At 29.6% G+C, this 19,688-nt stretch overlaps 1 protein-coding gene across 1 annotated transcript; it reads right to left on the minus strand.

The window, feature by feature from the left end:
* Positions 1-12,137: 12,137 nt before the first annotated feature.
* LOC130799710 (cytochrome P450 78A5-like) lies at positions 12,138-14,535 on the minus strand. The gene is made up of 2 exons (XM_057662908.1): positions 13,447-14,535; positions 12,138-12,989 (listed from the first exon to the last, which is right to left on the minus strand). Exons 1-2 carry the CDS (start codon positions 14,440-14,442, stop codon positions 12,387-12,389), a joined length of 1,599 nt encoding a protein of 532 aa, XP_057518891.1. The 5' UTR covers positions 14,443-14,535; the 3' UTR covers positions 12,138-12,386.
* Positions 14,536-19,688: the final 5,153 nt, after the last annotated feature.

Raw genomic sequence — 19,688 nt, forward strand, 5'->3', positions numbered from 1 at the left:
TTAAGGAAACGGAATGAACTGCTGAATGATTCCCTTTGTGACTGTTTGGTTCAAGCTAAGGAATCAAAATTTGATTTTTTAAATTCTTTTATATTTTCTCCAAAAATAAGTAGTTGTTATATGATAAACTTGAAAAAATTATTTTTTGAAAAAACATAACTCTAAATAATAACAACGTAGCTCGATTAATTACATATAATGACTTGTTTGTAGATCAAAATACATACGAAAAGTGTTCTAGTCCTTTTCAAAATCATTCATGGAACCACAACATTAGATCTAAGCATTACTATTTCCTCCAAGAAGACTCTTAACATAATCACTTTTCAAAGCGTCGGGACACTTTGAAAATATGAGGAGCTTGTTTGGTTGTGAGGTTAGAATGTTAGCCACTTCAAAAACTTGGTTAGGAGTTACACCTTCTAAATTAAAAGATAGTAGTTCCTCTAACACTTTCTCAGTCTGTTCAACTACTTTTTCCTCACGATCATCAGTGCGGGCCATCACATTTGCCATAGTTGAAAGATGAACATTCATGTCTTTCATGAATGCTTGTAAGCTAGCCAACTCATTAGAACTACCTTCACCAGCATTTCCTCTCTTACTTCTTTTATTAGAAGTTTTTTCAGTCTTTATTTTTTTAGCAGGAGGAGAAGTAACAGTTTGAGTGGCATTACCACTAGCATCAATTCCCTCATCATCACTTGAATCAAGTGTAACTTGTGGAGGGGCAATGTTTTGCAAATTCTGTATTGCTTCAACATAATCTTCAACTGGTTTTCCGGTAGCGTAATCCTTGCCGTAAACATTCATTAGTTCATGAAAGTGTGGAAATGAAACTCCAAACAAGTTTTTGCAATTCGGATGATTCTGAACCAAACATTCAAATGTACAACATCATCAAACAATCTCAAACATAATTGAACCATATTGTTCAAAGTAAACAATGTCAAATGTACAAAGGTTGGCATACCTTGCAATACTCGTCATAAACAGCCCGATCTACAGAAATCATTTTTTTTTCATCATCCCAGACGAATCCACTTGTATTTAACATTTGAGAAATAGCCCTAAACTTGGCTACAAGTGTCTTAAGTCGAGAATCAATGTGTGGCAGAGCCTTCAAACCACAACCAGGAAGAGCCTTACCTATGAGCTCCTCTAAGCGAACCATGTAGCCTCTTCTAAATCCATTTTCACACCTCCAGTGAGGATCAACAACTAACTTTGACAAGGCTTCCACAAGAGCCTTATCTTCTTGGGCAGTCCAAAATCGTTTGTTTTTTCCCCTTCCACCTCTACTAGCACTACTTTCATCCATCCTCTATAACATTCAATACAAATAAACAAAATTGAACTATACTGATCATAGTAAACAAAATTGCATGTATATAAAAATGGAATGAACCAACAAATATTCAATACAAGAAATAAACATACAAGTCTGAAATTCAAATACAAGAAATGGAGGTTTTAAATAAAAATGAATAACATCACAAAGTAAGTCTGCGTTGTCTAGCCCTCCAATCATTGAACATATATTGGGCCATTGTAGTTCGGAAATTCGTCCATGGATCGGTTACAGCAATGGAGGTTATGTACTCCACATCATCTTCCTCATTAACATCACCATCATTATCATCACCATCATTATCATCACTATCATTTTCCTCAAACAAGTCCTCATCATCAAATTCTGCAAGCATGTATCTCTTTACCAAATTATGTAATAAAGCACAAGCAAGTACAATTCGACCATGTGTTTGTAAACTAAACCAAGAAGGACTTCTAAGAATCCCCCATCTTCCCTTGAGTAATCCAAAGCATCTCTCAATCACATTTCTAGCTTTTGCATGCCTTAAGTTGAAATATTCTTCGGCGGTTTGGGGTTGTCGGGGGCCATTATTCCATTCTCTAAGATGATAAAGATGCCCTCTATAGGGTGCAAGGAATCCTTCTCCATTAGTATATCCTCCATCACATAGATAATAACAACCTTGACAAATTAAAAAAAAATATTACTCTCTTACTAAGTTAATCTCAAATAAAATCTAGTACGTCAATCAAATTACCTTTTGGAACTTTCAACCCATTAGGCCTAGAAATAGCATCTCGAAGAATCCGACCATCGTGTGCCGACCCCTCCCAACCAGGTAAGACATATATAAATTCCATCTCGGGTGAACATACTCCTAATACATTCATAGCAAGGGTACCTTTTCTAGTCCGATATTTGGATCGCTCATCACAAGGAACATTCACTAGAATCATTGTACCATCAAGGGCACCTAATGAGTTCTACAAAACAAACAATATCACTTTACAATATGTAATAGTCTCTCCATTTTATCTCAAATTAAAGTGTTGGTTTTTATTTACCTTGAAATATTTCCATCTTTCATCGTTGCAATCCTCTTGTATTGGTGTTGGTTTCTTAAGAAGAATATCATGTAACTTTAAGATTGCTAACAAACAAGCATGAAATTGTCTACTAATAGTTTCACCACTTCTATAAAAATGTGCACCCATCATTCTATTTTTCTTATGGTGAGCTAATGTGTATAAGAAACCCGCAACCATCTCTTCCAAACATGTGTTTCTTGTTTCATTTAATCCACCAATATCTCTAACCATCTCTAAAAGAACACCAAATGTGTATCGATTTATACGAAGATAGTTCCTACACAAAGTGTCACTTTCTCTAATCATTCTATTCAAGTTGTGCAATCTCATTTTTCTCCTAGTTTTTTTATCAAGCTTAACATAATGGGAATCGTATATAGTTTTTCTCATCGAGTACAACATCAAATGTAGCAACACAACACAATTAATCATAGTAATTATGAACCGAATACAGTCCCAATTTCTCTTCCTTTTCAAAGAAGTACCAATGCTAGCCATTTTTTGTACAAATGAACATCAATAAGAACATCAAAGAAGTACCAAGCACCTTGTTTCCATGTATTCTTGAAAACCAAACAAACAAACAAACAATGATACATAATCAAGTTTCTAAAATCCCAATTTTTTATCATACTAAAACAACATCAATAATCCCAATTTCTAAAATCCCAAGTTTCTAAAACAACATCAATTTGGATATCAGTTCCAGAAGCAAAAACAACAAATCTAGTGAACTCAGATTTAATTTGGATATCAATAAGCATCAACAAGCATCAAGTTAAATGGGAAATCAACAAGCATCAACAAGCATCAATACAGTGAACTCAGATTTGGTTTCAACAGCAACAAGATTCAAGCACCAATACTGCTTCAACAATCAACACGATACAAGATTCAAGCATCAATTTGGGTCAACAGCTAAAGCATCAATAATACTCAAATTTAGGAGAACGAAACGAAATCTAAAACGAAAACGAAGATACAGCAGCTGAAAAAACGAAATCTTGCAACAAAAACGAAAACGAAAACAGCAGCAGAAAAAGGATTTAGGAGAAAGAAGAAATCTAAAAAGGAAGATTCAAGCATCAATAAGCATAAAATACAGTGAGAAATCTAAAAAGGAGAAAGAAGAAAAAGGAAGACTCAACTGTTAATGGAAGATTTAGGGATTCTGTTAATGGAGGAAAGAGAACGACGAGAAGAAGTAGAGCAAGTGAGAACGAAGGAGCAGCAGCAGCAGCAGCAGCAGGAGGAGGAAGGACGCAGCAAGGATTTTGGTGAGGAAGGAGGCGCGAGGAAGGAGAAGGTAGCAGCTGAATGGGAAAGGGAATGGAATGGGAAAGTGAAGGGGGAGGTGGGGAATGAGGATTACCTCATTTAGGTAAACCTAAACCTAAAAATGGGTAAACGGAATCATTCTAAATGCGAACCAAACAACATTAAAGGGAATAGGGTATTTCCATTCCCTTTCCCTTTCCTTAATACCCCCAACCAAACGCCTCCTTAATGCCTACTTCTAATATTTTAAATGTCTACTTCCATCATTCTTAATGTCTACTTACAATAATTTAAAAAATACATAATGGACTGGTTCAATTAAAGATTGTCTTTCAAAGAGACCGTCTCTCACAAGAATTTGTGAGTTTACACGGGCTTAGATTAATATAAACAACCTAGCTATAACAATCTTATTTTAAAATCCGAGCTAATTCTTTTGATAATCTTATTCCAAAATGAAGTTTTATTTAGCCAACATTTTAGGATTAATACTTTAGAATTGTGTCTTATTCTGATCATAATAAGTAAAGCTTTTCCTAATAAAATTATAAGTTTGACTTTCACTTAACGGTTTTTACTTGACTTATCCTATAATAAAAAATAAATTATAAGATATGATTAGAATGAGGGTTTACGCTGTGATGGCTTTGTTATTTGTAACTAGTGATAATTATTATAGAGATTGTTTCGGTAATGAAACGAGGAAGTGCGAGACACTTGGAATACCGCAGATGGAGGCGTTATCGGAAGTAGCAACTCGTGGGAGGAAGCGACCTGAATTCCTGCAACACAACACGTTAGCCTTGTCCGGGGGGTGATCTCCCGGAAAACCCCTCCGACGCTCAAGTCAGAACGTAGATCGGAAATTAATGAATGACAGATTGTAGAATGAATGCAAGAAGGAAGGTCGGGATTGGGATTGCTAGTGCTAGTGCTAGTGTTTGGGAAGGCTAAGGAAGTAATGTAAGCAAGGATACTAGGAAAGCTATTTCAGATGATCCTCCCTCCTTGATGGTAGCCCTTATTTATAATGGTGAGGAAGGGAAGTTGCAGAAGAAGTGAACTATCATGGGAGTAGTGGGAGTAATGGGAGGTGGACTGATCATGGGAAGAGTGGGCAGTTATTCATCTTGAAACAAGGAGAGCCATGCATTGTGGGAGAGTGGGGAGTTAGGGTTTTTTAGAGGTAACTGGCCCATGGGCCATTCAAGGAAGATGGGACTTCCAGAAAAAGCCCATTGACCGAAAGTCAAGGTCAACGGAAAAGGTCAAAGGGTATTTCGGTAATATGATGCTAATTATTAAATAAATTAATTAATTAAAAAACAGTACCATGACAGAGATCATTAGCCTCCATCATTGGCAGCAGTTTCCATACAGATGAAGAGATGGATGCATGATTAAGCATGTATACTCCTATGTCCCATTAAAAATATTACTTAAATATATATTTGAGCTTTTAAAATAAAATATTACAATCTCAATAAAATATTGGGATTAATATTATTTGAAATGTGAATTCCATCTACATCACGAGGGCCCGCAAATCAAAGTTATCTCATTTGCTTTTTTACACGATTTTAAATATTTTTAATTGTGTATAATTTATAATAAATTAATATTACTAAAATTATATTGAAACAAATCAAATAAGATTACACTTGACTATGTCTTAACTTAAAAATTAAGGATAAAATACAATTAAGAGTGATCGATTAATAATATCAACAAAGTAAATTAGACAGTTGCTCTATATGAGCTACTCTTGTGAGATTCTTGGTGAGACGACTTCAAACTAGAAGTCTATATTTTTTTAGTATATATTAGATTGATTATTATATATGAAGTATATCTCTTGATAAGACTGTCTCATAAAACAATTTATCACCGTGTATCAAAGGGAGTATGACTGAAGATTGAAAATGGGCCGGAAATGGGCCAGATGCATCACCTCCGAAATCAAATGCCGAAAAGTTAGGTGATGATGAAGTCATATGCTTCTTCAAAGGCACTCAATACATGGATGGTTTTTAATTATTTTCTAATCATGCATGTATGGCCTCTAAACCAACATCATTAATTCCTTATGCCTAAAGATTAGGGTTTGTACTTTATGATAATGTTGGTCCCACTCCTCCTTAACCCTCCGTACTACTTTATCCATTTTGTTTTAGTTGCTACATAAGAATTTTTCACAAAAATGAAAATATAAGTATCTTTGTGTTAAAAGAATTAGGTAAACTCTAAGAAAATGATATAGGTAAAGAAGTCATTTAAATCGTTATTTTTTACTAAAATAGTAATGTAGATAGTACTTTTAATGTTTAAATAAGAAAGATATAATAGTATAATGAAACGGAGGAAACCTTAACTACTAAATAATGATCTACCTTTACTAAGTTAATTTCTCGTGTTCCTATTTATTTTACATTATTTAAGAGTAAAAGTTTTCATTTTGTAATTTAAAATGATGTAAAATGCCTGAAATAAAAAAATAATAATTAATTTAAATGATGAATATTTGATTAATGAAATTGATAATTAATCATTCAGTTACTGTTTGGTTTTGGAACAACCAGGCCAGGTAATGTACTGTATAACAGCAGCAAGATGATAAGAAACCAAGACTTGTAACATCTGTCGTCCCTGCTGTTTTGGGGTTCCCTGACAAGTTACACCCACACTCATAAACTGCTTATTAGTCAAAAGAATCATTTTATCTTTCACACTCTTTATTTCAAAAAACTATTTTTTTCTTTTCTTAATTAAGTTTAATATTTTTTGTTCGAAATAGATTATACATTATAATTTACCAATTCTTGTGAGAGACAGTCTCTTTGAGAGACTATCTCTAGTTGGGTCGGCCATTTATATACAACCTCCACACCATTTCAATTGTTACATTTCCTTATTTGGCAAAACTATATCAATAGTCATATTTCTATTTTTATCAATCATTTTTTACCTAAATATCCTTAGTTCACACAAGTAATTACGAATATACCCCCATATACCTTACTTACCCAACTACCCTTCACTACTTACCCTTCACTAATTACCCTTCATTACTTACCCAACTACCACCTTTTTAATGGACCTCACACCCCCCTTAATAACCGTGCTCAAACAAATGAGACAATTATATTGGTGTGGAGGGAGTATTTTTTAAAATATTATAAGTAGACATTAATAATGATGTAAGTAGACATTTAAGATATTAAAAGTAGGTATGAAGGATACGATAATTAGACATTAGTCTTTAATGGATTGTGCTATACGTCTCTGTCTCTCAAGAGGGCAAGAAGTTAAATTAGCTAATATCTAAATAAAAAAATTAGAGAGACAAAATTTGGACTCACAACTTTTTTTTAGAAAATATATTTCTAATTAAAACCGTTTTTTATTATACAAATAGGACAATATATAGTTTGTGAAAAATTCAACAATTTTCAAGGGGCGAGCACCTTTGATCGCATAAAAGATTCTTCATTGGCAAGAAGAGTATGCATCCTAAACCACAATATAAAACTTAAGATTTTTATTTTATATATGGAGAAGAACGAGTTTTGATTGATTGATGTATCGATTATCCTGGTTGAATCTTAGATAGTCCAAGACTCTGTTGGACTCGCCCCTTTTTGAGGTTCTGGCTCTTATTTTTTAAGATCCATCAGATTCCAGTTCGGATATGAATCTAAAAAATAATTGGCGGATTCGGGTCTGGGTCCAAGGGTCTGGACCCGAACCTGAACCCAGACCCAACCTTTAGACCCGAATCCTGAACGCCCTGTAGACTCGAATGCGAATTCTTATAATTATTAAATTGTCTTGCTAATTTGAGAGTATTGTGAATTTTGTCTAATGTTCTGACTTCTACCCCTACCCATAAAACTCATTTAATATGAGGGAGGGATACAATGAGAAGGAGTTGAAAATGAGAAGGGTAAAAAGGACTCTACACCCTTGATTTCATTATAAGAAAAAAAAATCTATGGTCACGATTGAGCCAAAAACACATAATTGTAAAAGTAACTATGTTACACAGAAAAGTAACTATGACATAAATTTTTAGAATGTTCTTACTTTATAACATAATATCATTTTTTATATATATAGTAACAAAACAAAATCAAACAAAAATCCCTCTCATCTTTCTTATTTTAAAATCCTTCTTATTTGATCTCACACACACACGCACACGCGCGCGCGCGCGCGCACACACACACACACACATATATATATATATATATATATATATATATATATATATATATATTTATGCAAATTAGACTATGATTTGGATAAGTGTTTTTAGTTATTATTTTGTATTTAAATTTCATAGACTCGAATTATTGTTTGTAATAGAATTTAAGTGTATGTGGACGACGCTATGGATGCATAATTATTACACCTTCCGTTTCCTATTGTTCTTTCCGTTTAAAATATTCTATTTTGAAGAGAGAAATTTGATTATGGTATTTAAGACATTTATAAATAATAAAATATATACATGTGAGATCTCGTTAGATTTATCTTAATGTATACTTTTTTATCATATCTTCTTATAATTTTTTTAATGCGTATTTAGAAATATTGAGGCTCAAAAGTTGTTTTAAAAATTGTATATTTTTTACCAAAATATAAAAATATGTTTGCTCTTAGTTCTTCAAAATTGTGAACACCAAACTTTTTGATAAATTTGTTTTCAACATTTATAAGTATTACTCTATTACACCTTTTACACATGAGCATCTGACTAGAAGTGTAGATGTAACACATGTTTAGGGTAATAATTCACTTGAAATTAGAATATCATTCATTCCGTTTTCATATGTTCTTCTCTAATAGAATTTACAAATTTTAGTGTCAAATTTTGATTACGATTTCTCATCGATCTATAAGAAAAAAACATATTCATGTCAGATCTTGTTAGATCCGTCTCAATATATACTTTCTAATATCAACTTTATAAAATTTTTAAAAACTCATAATTAAAATTATTTAATTTTAAAGTTTACATTAAGATTTAAAAAAAATAAATAAAAAAAACATTTAAAAATAGAGAAAATATGATTTAAACAGTTAATTTTTGTATATTGGCTTCAAATACCATAAGGGTTGCTTACATCAAAGGCTAAAATTTTCACAAAAAGCTTATGAAGATCATGTATCAACAGTGAAGAGATTGTTTAATACTGTTTGTAACAAAATCTGATGCAATAAAATGATCATTTTTGGTTATTAGCCTACCAATAACATGATGCATCCAAAAGGAAAATATATTCTTCAAACTAGAATAATACTCCATAATGTTACAACTAGCTGATTAGCTCAACTCTATTACTTAAAGGAAACATCTAAAGATTATATCAGGATTTAGGACCCTTAACTATATATCATTAGTGGTCAAAGGAATATTTTTTTAAAACCGTCGTCATTATACTAAAGTATGGTTCTTAGTGGGTGATGAAAATACTTCACATGTGAGACAAGATTACACATCGATAGAATAGTGGATTGTTGACTTACATATATATTGAGTGAACTAATCTTCCCAATACCATTTGGTTTTGGGAAACAATGAGCCTCGTCAAGTTTATGTGCAAGTCAATGCTCTTGGCCCGTGTGTTTGTAGGCCCGACCTTACGGATGTGGCCTATAGTGAGATTATGCTCAAGTACCACACTTGCATTTACTTCTGACACATACCTACAGCCCTATGGGCTACAAATGATGCTTTGCCTAAACCATTAAATTAGTGTTAATGGAATATTAATTATATGCTTAATCTCACCTTAATATCCCTTGTACGATTATCCAAATCTGCTATTAAATTTTTTAGAATCAATACCTTGTAGAAAGTAAATTAAATGTGGATGTGTATGGATCAACATCATTATTATTAGAATACATTGTGCCTAAGTTTAGCACCAAGCTATATCTTAATACACTTAAGTGTTCATAATCTTTATAACTTTATTGCCTATGCATCACAATTTGCATTGAACCTTTTTATTATAAAGAATTATAAAATCTTGGTTAATTACGGTTATTTGAAAAAATGGTATTTTATTTTAATTTTTTAATTATTTACTCATTTCTATTCTTTTCAGTTTGGACATTTGGGTTGGACACGGATATTAAGAGTATGAGGGATTCACAGGGAATAAGGAGTATGTTATTATGTTTTTTGTTGTCTATGCATCACAAATTTTTTTAATTTTTTCATTTATATATTTGATTTATATTTTTATTTCATTTATATATTTTTTTGTTATTTCAAAATATTATTTTTGTCTCAACTTTTTAAATTATTCTAGGGCAAATTTAATGACACGGATGAGTATAAAAACAAGTAGGGCGGTCCCCAAATGTGTGCAAGAAAACAGAAGAAAATCTGAATTGCATCTTTTCTCTACTGTAAGGGAGAAGATAAAGTAGAGTAGCTTTTTACATGCATTATGCTATGCATAGATGCACTGCACAAACTTAAAAACTACAACTACAAAAGCAAATATATTCTTTACAAAGAATTTAGATCCCTTGAGAATAGAGCAACCATATAGAAGTATTTATCAAAAGTAAAATGTGTCTCTCTAGTCTATTGTGGAGAGTACTATCATTTTCAAGTTTTCAAAGCAATTTTTTAAGTTTTAATATTTTTAGTTATCTTCATAATAAATTATAAAAAATATATAATGAAAGAAGTAATTACCTTAATGAAAATTAAAGAGAACAAAGAGAGTAAGCAACATTAATGAAAGACAGTAAAACTACTACATACTCCCTCCGAATCAATTTGGTTGTCCAATTTTCTTATTGGATAAAGTCATTTTAGTTGTCACATTTCTATTTTTGTTAGTCTTTTTTTACCTAAATATCCTTAGTTCACACACATAATTACGAATATACCCCCATATACCTTAGTTAGCCAACTACCCTTCACCATTTACCATTCATTACTTACCCTTCACTATTTACCCTTCTTAATGGACCCCACACCATTCTTAATAACCGTGCCCAAGCAAATGGACCCCACAACTAAATTGGTTCGGAGGGACTATTAAATTTACCATCTCAAATAGTAGAAACAACTATTTTCCTTATTGATGGTAGTACTTCCTCCGTTCCATAACACTCGTTATATTTTCTATTTTTGGCAATTTTATATTACTTGCTACATTTCCATTTTTAGTAATAAAACAATTATTTAAAGTTCTACCTACCCCTATTTTTATCCTACTCTATAATAAAATACTATACTATACTCTATACAGTAACCTAACAACCTATTTTTTTTTTCTTTTTCAATTAACAATAATAAAATACTATACTCTATAAAGTTTACAATCAACTACAGTGTATGTCAATCACTTTTTTTAATAGCCGTAGCCAAGAAATATGGCGACTTAAGTATATGATAATATGACACCTTAGTAGAGAAAACTTTCTGTACAAAGATAGATAGTCATAGTAGTAATCATTGTAGAGTAGTAGTAGTAATAGGCTCACTGCCCAAATGACTGAGAAATCTCAAGTTGCACCCAATATGCTTCTGTCTCTCAACTAAACTAACCCTCATTTTCAAACTTTACCAATTTGGGTAATCTTTCACAACGTTACCCTTTTCTTGTACCTGCCAAAATCCTTCCGTTCCAGTCTTGATTGCTCTTTATACATTATTCATTTTGATATACTCGTTAGATAAGGATTTTTAAGACTATTTAGTATTTATCTTTTAAATTTATTTTATATATTACAACTAATGTGTAATAAAAAATATAGTTAAATGGAATTTTATTTGAATTTTCTAATCACATAATCTTATAATATTAAATTTTTATAATTTTATGGTGTGTATACTTCAATATATTTCCTCTGTTCTGAAATAGTTACTACATAAGTATTTTTAATACTATTCATTATTTAAGTTTATTTCATATATTGCGGTCAATGTGTAAAAAAATATAGTCAAGTGAAATCTTGCTTGAATCATCTAATCGCGTATTTTTACAATATTGAATTTTTAAGATTTTTAATTATGTGTTACTCAAAATAAAAATAATCAAAATGACACATTAAATCGCATAAAAAGTTAAATATAGCAAATATAATAACATAGAAAAAGTAATTATTAAGTTAATATATCATGCCCAATTAAATCAACAATATTTGGGTACTACTCATTTAGTCCTATATATGAAAATTAACCCATTGATAACATTATTGTGTTATTTTATGACAATAGGAAAATTGAAAAATTATGTGAATGAAATGAAAAAATAATTTAAATATTTATGAAAATTAAATCATTTTAGTGATTAAAATTTTAGTTTAAGCGCTTAAAAATTTATGATTTGGCTTAAATATTATAGACTAATATAGGAGTATTAATGATTGTAATTTACAAAAAATAAAAATTAAAACTATAATTAACAAAAATCTTAACTTTAATGTTATAATTTGCAATATTATTCATATCATAAAAATAAAAAATAAAAAAAAGTTGAAAACTTGAAAGCTGAGCTTTTACATCAGAAATACTTAATTTACTAATTCAAAATACAAATTATAATGGGTTAAAACTTAAAGATTTAATTATTCTTAAAGCCTTTAGAGTCTCCTCCATACAAAGATGTGCAAAATCATGGAGCAAACATCCTTATCTTAAGTCTTAAAAATAACACCAACAAGTAACACAAAATTTAAGCAACTCTTGGGACAGCCCTACAAACTAAGGGCTTCTTCATTTCCATAGATAGCTTAAGGCATTCAGTCAAGTCAACACCTTGATCAGCAGCAGGAACCCATTTAAAGTTCTGCAACATTTGTGCCAACCAAAGCTGCACCGTCGCCATACCCATTGCCTTACCGGGACAGACCCTCCGACCCGCTCCAAACGGAGCAAGTCGGAGATCCGAACCCATGATGGGAACATTCTCCTCCATGAAACGTTCGGGTTTGAATTCATTTGGGTTCGGCCAGATTTTCTCATCATGGGTTATAGCCCACATGTTAACCATTGCAGTGGTTCCAGCTGGGATGAAGTGGGGCCCGACTTGGGTGTCGTGAATAGAGAGACGAGCCCATGAGAGAAGTGGACCGGGTGGGTGGACCCGGAGGGTTTCCTTGATAATGGCTTGGAGGTAGGGAAGCTTAGGGAGGTCTGAATCGGTTACCGGGTCGGTTCCAAGAATGGTGTCGATTTCGGATTGGGCTTTGGCTTGAATATCCGGGTGTAAAACCATTCTAGCAAGTATCCATTCAAGGAGAATTGCTATTGTATCAGTCCCTCTAAATATCATTTCCTGCAAAAAAAAAAAAAAATATGTAAAGATTACTATTTATTAATTTCATTATAATAATAATTAAAAGTAAATATTAATATTCTCCTTTAATTAGCACTCAACACAATGAAACTGATGTAATTAGTGCAAGGGAATATGTAAAGACACTAAGTAAATCAATGAATCCAATATTTAACCACAAGAATTTTAACTTTTATTGATATTCTTTTTTATTCTTTAGAATGATTATAAATCATAATTAAAAAAGAGATGCTAGAAAATAAATATTTTAAGTCAATTTATTTAAAATTTTACGTTGATTTTTACATGATTAACATAGTTTTTAAGAGGGATGAATTTGAATTGAGTTACAAAGTGAAAATGAAAGTCAAATAAATATATGAATATCAGGTTTGTGTTAAGGATGAGTATTCAAAAGAATTCATTAATGAGAAAAAAAGCAAAGTTAAGATGATACCCAAAGAAGAGCAATCATATCAGAGTCATCAAGTTTGTTCTCCCCATCTTCCAAATCAAGAAGTACATCAACAAAATCTTTAGAAGAACCATCATTTTCACCTTTAACACCATTTTTAATATTCCTATCCATTTTATGTTCTTCTATGATTCTTCCCACAAAAACATTCACCTTCTCAACTAGGGTTTTGCTCCTACTTCTAACCCCTTGTAAATCTAACAACTTTAAAGGGGCTAAATGGTCACCCCAATTAAATATCCCAAGTAATTCATACCCTTCCTTAACTAACCCTTCAAGTTCTTCACCTTCATCCCCATTCCCATTCCCTCCAAAGAAATCATACCCTTTCCCAAAAACACTCATCATAATATTGTTTAAAGACCCAAAATGTAAAACATTTTTAATCTCAACATTTCCATTTTTACCCCTCAAATTTTTTACTTCTTCCACCATTTTTCTACCAATTTCTTCCCTAAAAACCCCAAAACATGAAATTCTTGATGGGCTAAAAAGGTAAGTAGCAGAAATTCTCCTTAAATTCCTCCAATAATCACCAAATGGAGCAAAACCCATTGCCCTGTTAAAGAGTAGTTCATATGCAGACTCTTTAATAGGACGATCAGCAAACTCAGAACTGTTTAAAATCTCCTTAGCTAACTCGGGCTGACTCGCTATTATATACCGAGTTAACCCAACAGAAAACGCCATTAATGGTGTAGCATTAAGCTTTTTGGCTATACTAGCAAGGACTCTATGGGTAGTTTCAGAGGTGAAAGCAAAACCGAGTCCAACAAGGGGAAGACCCGATGGGCCTGGAATTGCGGAATGCCTGCGACCCGAGGTTTTGAAAAGAGAAACGGCCCATGCTAGCCCACCTGGGTACAACAAAAAAGTGAATACGGAAAGGAAGAGAATGAAAGAGAAAAAAATGGGTAGAGAGAGAACTGAAATTGCAGGTAATAAAAAGAAAGAAAAAGCTAAATTCTCAACAGACATTTTTCTGGGTTTTTGGGTGTTTATCGAAAGAAGTTGTTAGGTTGAAGGAGAAACGAAACCAGAATGAAAGTAGTGTAGAGTTGTTGATGGAATGAAGAATAAGTGTGAGGGGAGGGTGCTATTTATAGTAGTAGGATTAAACTCTAATGCTTGATATTTATTTATTATAAGTATATTATAATAAATAATTAAATAATATAGATTGTAAAAAAAATCATCTTAGGGTAGTGAAAATAATACTAATATAGAAAACATAGTATATGGTTTAAAAAAAAATCATCTTTAAGGTAGTGAAAATTATACTAGTAGTAAGTATTATGGTAGAATGTATACTTATTATAAATATTGAAATATCAGTTGGTCTCCTGAGAGATCGTCTCTCTGAGAGACATCTTTAAGGCTAAGATTATAAGACTAATAAATTTTAATGCATATTCGTACTCTATATTTTTTATGAGCTGATTTAATTAGAGATGGTCTTTAAAATATAACTTTTTTCTGAAGAATTTGTGTTGAAATATTAAAAATAATACTTTATGATATTAATTATTATTGAAGATTATTTAGTATGATACATAGTTTTGCTATTTAGGTAATATATCACCTAAGGCTAGTGAAATAATTTAGTCATAGTAAAATATAGAAAATATAGGGAGTATATAGTTACAAAAAAATATATATAAAAAATAATTTATACTTAATAGTTGGAGTGATATTTTATATATACAATGAAAGACCTAAATTTTATATTAAGTGACGTCAAAAAATTAAAGCTCAAATTAATATTAAAATTATGTTATACTTCCATAATTTATAGCAATATGAAAATGAAATTATTTTTAATTGGTAAATTATAAAAGTTTATTTATTTATGTTTAAATAATAGAAGTAGCAGCTAGGCAAAAATAATGAATTACAAACGTCTCCTTGTAAGTTATTTTTATTATTTAACATATTTATTTAGCCCCTGTGAATGTTATTAAGTTATTTTGCCAATTTACAATAATTTAGCAATTATAGTTTAAAATCGCCATTGAAATTAACAAAATTGCTCTCGATAACGTTTTATCTTACATTATAATTTTTTCAACTATTTTGTATTGCTTTTTAAAATAATGGACTGAAATTCTAAACAAATATTTTAGATTTTTATTTTCTGTGAATTTGATTTTGTTTTGATTGAAACAAGTGTCACTTTCTGTTAAGATCCTAGGTTCAATACTCTTCTAACTCTCTCCTTTATATATATATATATATATATATATATATATATATATAGAGAGAGAAAGAAGTGAGAAGTCCAATAAAAAGGTGTTGAAAATGAGAAATATGAAAAGCATTTACACTCTTGATTTCAATAAGATAAAAAAAATCTAAAGTTACAATTGACCCATAAACACACAATTTTAAAAGTCATTATGTTACATAGAAAAGAAACTATGGCATAAATTTAAAGAATATTTTTAATTTATAACATATTATTCTTTTTTGTATATATAGTGACTAAACAAAATTATTTTTATCCATTTTAATTTAAAATCCTTCTTATTTGATTCTATATACATATACATATGCATATACATATACATATAGATATACTTATACATATACATATTCATACATACATGCATAGTATCTTTTCTATGTAAGATATTGACATTTACTATTAATTGTTTTTGGCTCAATTATAATCTTAGATTTTTTTTATCTTACTCGAATTAAGGATGTTCGATGTTTCTCATTTTTCTCATTTTGAATACTCTTCTTATTAGATCTCTCATATATATATATATATATATATATATATATATATATATATATATATATATATATATATATATATATATATATATATATATATATATATATATATATATATATATATATATATATATATATATATATATATATATATTATGTTTCAAAGTACGATATTAATTATACACTAAACTATGTATTTCAAATATTTTAATAATGGAAAAACTAATTTATGTATAAACTATGGAAAAAATATAAAATTATATTCTATTATTTATCATCGATTTAAAATATTATTGTGTCATAATTCTTATGAAATGAAGATATGATATTTATATAAAATGAAGATATGATATCATGATGTATAAGCAGGGAAAATCAATTTTCAAGATAGAAAATTATTTTAAAGAGATACAATCAAGTTTTTACAAACCAACTAATTAAATGTTATTTAATAAAATATATAATATGTTTCAAACTAAGATATTTATTGCACACTACTTGGTTATTGTGAATATTTTAATAATAGCAAATTTTAAGTATATATTTAAGTATATATGTATATACTATCTATAATGAAAATAAATAAATTATTTTTTAGTGTGTTTTTTATATGTAAAATATTATTTCGTAATAATTTTTATCTAATAAAGATATGATATCATCATACATATTTAAGTAAGGAATATCATTTTTCAAGATAAAAAAACCATCTAAAGAGATACAAAGTTTATACAAATCGGCTAATTAAATGTTATATAATAAAATAAATGTTAAGTTTCAAGGCAAGATATCAATGATTCTAAGTAATAAAAAAAAGAAAAAACAGTATCTTTCAAACAAAATTCCAGAAATGTTAATTCTACATGGTATCCGAGCTGATGGTTCGATCAATAATTAAAAAAAAATGGTAGGTTCGAAAAGAATGGCGTTCCTACCCTAATTGATTACTCCCACATGCGAACTTGACGGGGGTTCGCATGTGAGAGGGGTGTTGGGATGAATTATCCCACATCGATAAATTGAAAATGGTGTGCACGCTTTATAAGCTATTAGAGACCTTCTTCCCATAGCCATATGGTTTTGGGATGGTATATATCTCCTTGGCTTATGAAGTGTGTGCACTTGTGTCCCCCCGTTAATATGCTGGCATTCACAATAAGTTCAGCCTAATTTAACAATTGCGAATATTTATATAGTTGTAAATTTAATTAAGTATATACTATAATAATGAAAATATATATAAATTATTTATTGCTTTGTTATTATCGTTGTAAAATATTATCGCATAATAATTTTATCTAATGAAGATACGATAGAAGTTATACTATGAAAATATACTTTGTTATTGAGAATATTTTTATAATGGCAGATTTAATTAAGTATACTATGTATAATGAAAATATAAAAGTTGGAGTATTATTTAATGTGTTACATCAATGTAAAATATATCGTACCATAATTTTTATCTAATGAAGGTATTATATCACCGTCCAAAAGTAGGGATTTCATTTCAAAGTTACGGATCTCGGTTTTACAATACTCGCTATATTTCACTAGTAACATTATTCATCTCTAATTTTTTTTTGGTTTTTCCAACTCATGTTTATATAAGAAATAATATAGTTATATGAAATCTTATTTTATTCATCTTAAAACAAATGTTTTAATACTCCCTCTTATTCAGCACTAGTGTCCCATTTGCTTTTTGAATACTATTCATCTCTTAATCTTAATTTGTATTTTATTATTAATCTATAAGTTAAAACATAGTCAAGTGGGTTGTTTGATTCGTCTCAATATAATGATTATTCATATCAACTTTTCATAATTTTTATTTATGCACAATTAGAGATATTAAAGATTGCATAAGAACATTAAATACAGTGTACAAAGCAAACGGGACATTAATATTGAATTGAAAGAAGTATGTAATTTTCATAATTTTTCGTTTATATCAAAATATACATTGCTTAAAAAAAATTTAGCAAGAATTGGATTATGGAGAAAGTATATTTATGAATTTGCCACTGATGTTTCCTTGATTATTTTTCTTTCAAGTGTATCTTTAATATTTATTTTGCTGTTTTCTCGGTGTTTAGTTTAGTTATAGAACTAGATAATTCCCGTTCTTGCTCGTTTTTTTTCATTTTGATGCAAAAAAACAAATAAATTGAATAAGTCCGACGTAATATTATATTAATTTCAATTATTTCTTAATACACATTATATTACATTCATGAAAAATGAAATTTTTATAGTTATCATTAGGGGGCCATTGTAAATTGTATATATAATATAATTAGCATTTTAGTGAATTTTTTCAAAGTATATTTAAAAATAATATAATTAATTTGTAATGAATGATTTTTTTTAAAACAAATATAGATCAATGATACTTTATAAATTAAATATCAAAGATAATAATTTGTGCATCTTTATTACATACTACTATTTATTATAGTTCCAAGTAAAGTTTTTAATGATGGTCAAATTAATCATTTTATAATCATTCTTAACATTTAATATTCTTATAGTCATTCTTATTCAATGACATCATCTTTGCTTAGTGGAGGGAAAACATCTCATGAGAAGATGACAACTCATTAATGTTTTTATTGCATATGTTAGCTTTGTTTTTCTTAGTATATTGTAGAGATTTGAAGGGTGAAACTTTCGAATAACAAACTTCTTTTTTTTTTTATTGATATATCTCTTTTTTTTTATTTGCATCAAAGAAAAAGTGAATACATTTTAAGAAAGTGGTAGTAAATGAAAAGAGAAAATAAATTGTGTGGTTGAAATTAAAAGAGAGTTAAAATGTATGGATGTAATTAAAAGAAAGTGTTAAACCATTATCCGAAATTGAAATAATGCAAATTAAATGGTGCGAACAAAAATAAAATACTTTAAATTTAAGGAGACAAAGGAAGTATTTCTATTTATAATTAAACAAATTTATAATTTTAAATTAAGTTTTGATTTATTTTAGTGTTTCCCCTTTTCCAGCGACAAATTTAGTAAAAAATTAAATGACGTCAATAAATTAAATATAAAAATTACATTCGTCAAAGTTTTAATGAAGACATTAGTTTATATCGAGTTTTTATCTTATATGTATCATCATATATTGTTCGGTCCACTTTATTGAATAATAAAATTAATGGAAAAAAGTGGTAGCATAAAAAAATAGGAGTATAAATTAAAGTTAGTGGAAAATCAAGAGACCTCAAACATTCAAAAATGTTAAAATAAAGGTGGTAAAAAAACATGTGAAGACCATTGAACGTATTAAAATTTTGATAATTAAGCTAATTATATACAAGAAAAATAATAAAAAAAATATTTTTTTAGAGAGATAAATGAAATTGCTTAGAATAAAAAAGTAACAATCCTAATTATGAAAAATGTATATTGATTGTCTTTGGGAAGAATAGATCCCAGGTCACTCGACTGACATACTCAAGTTCTAAGTTCTAACCAGCAGT

Source organism: Amaranthus tricolor, chromosome 14 (assembly GCF_026212465.1).
Source record: "Amaranthus tricolor cultivar Red isolate AtriRed21 chromosome 14, ASM2621246v1, whole genome shotgun sequence".
Lineage (NCBI taxonomy): Eukaryota > Viridiplantae > Streptophyta > Magnoliopsida > Caryophyllales > Amaranthaceae > Amaranthus > Amaranthus tricolor.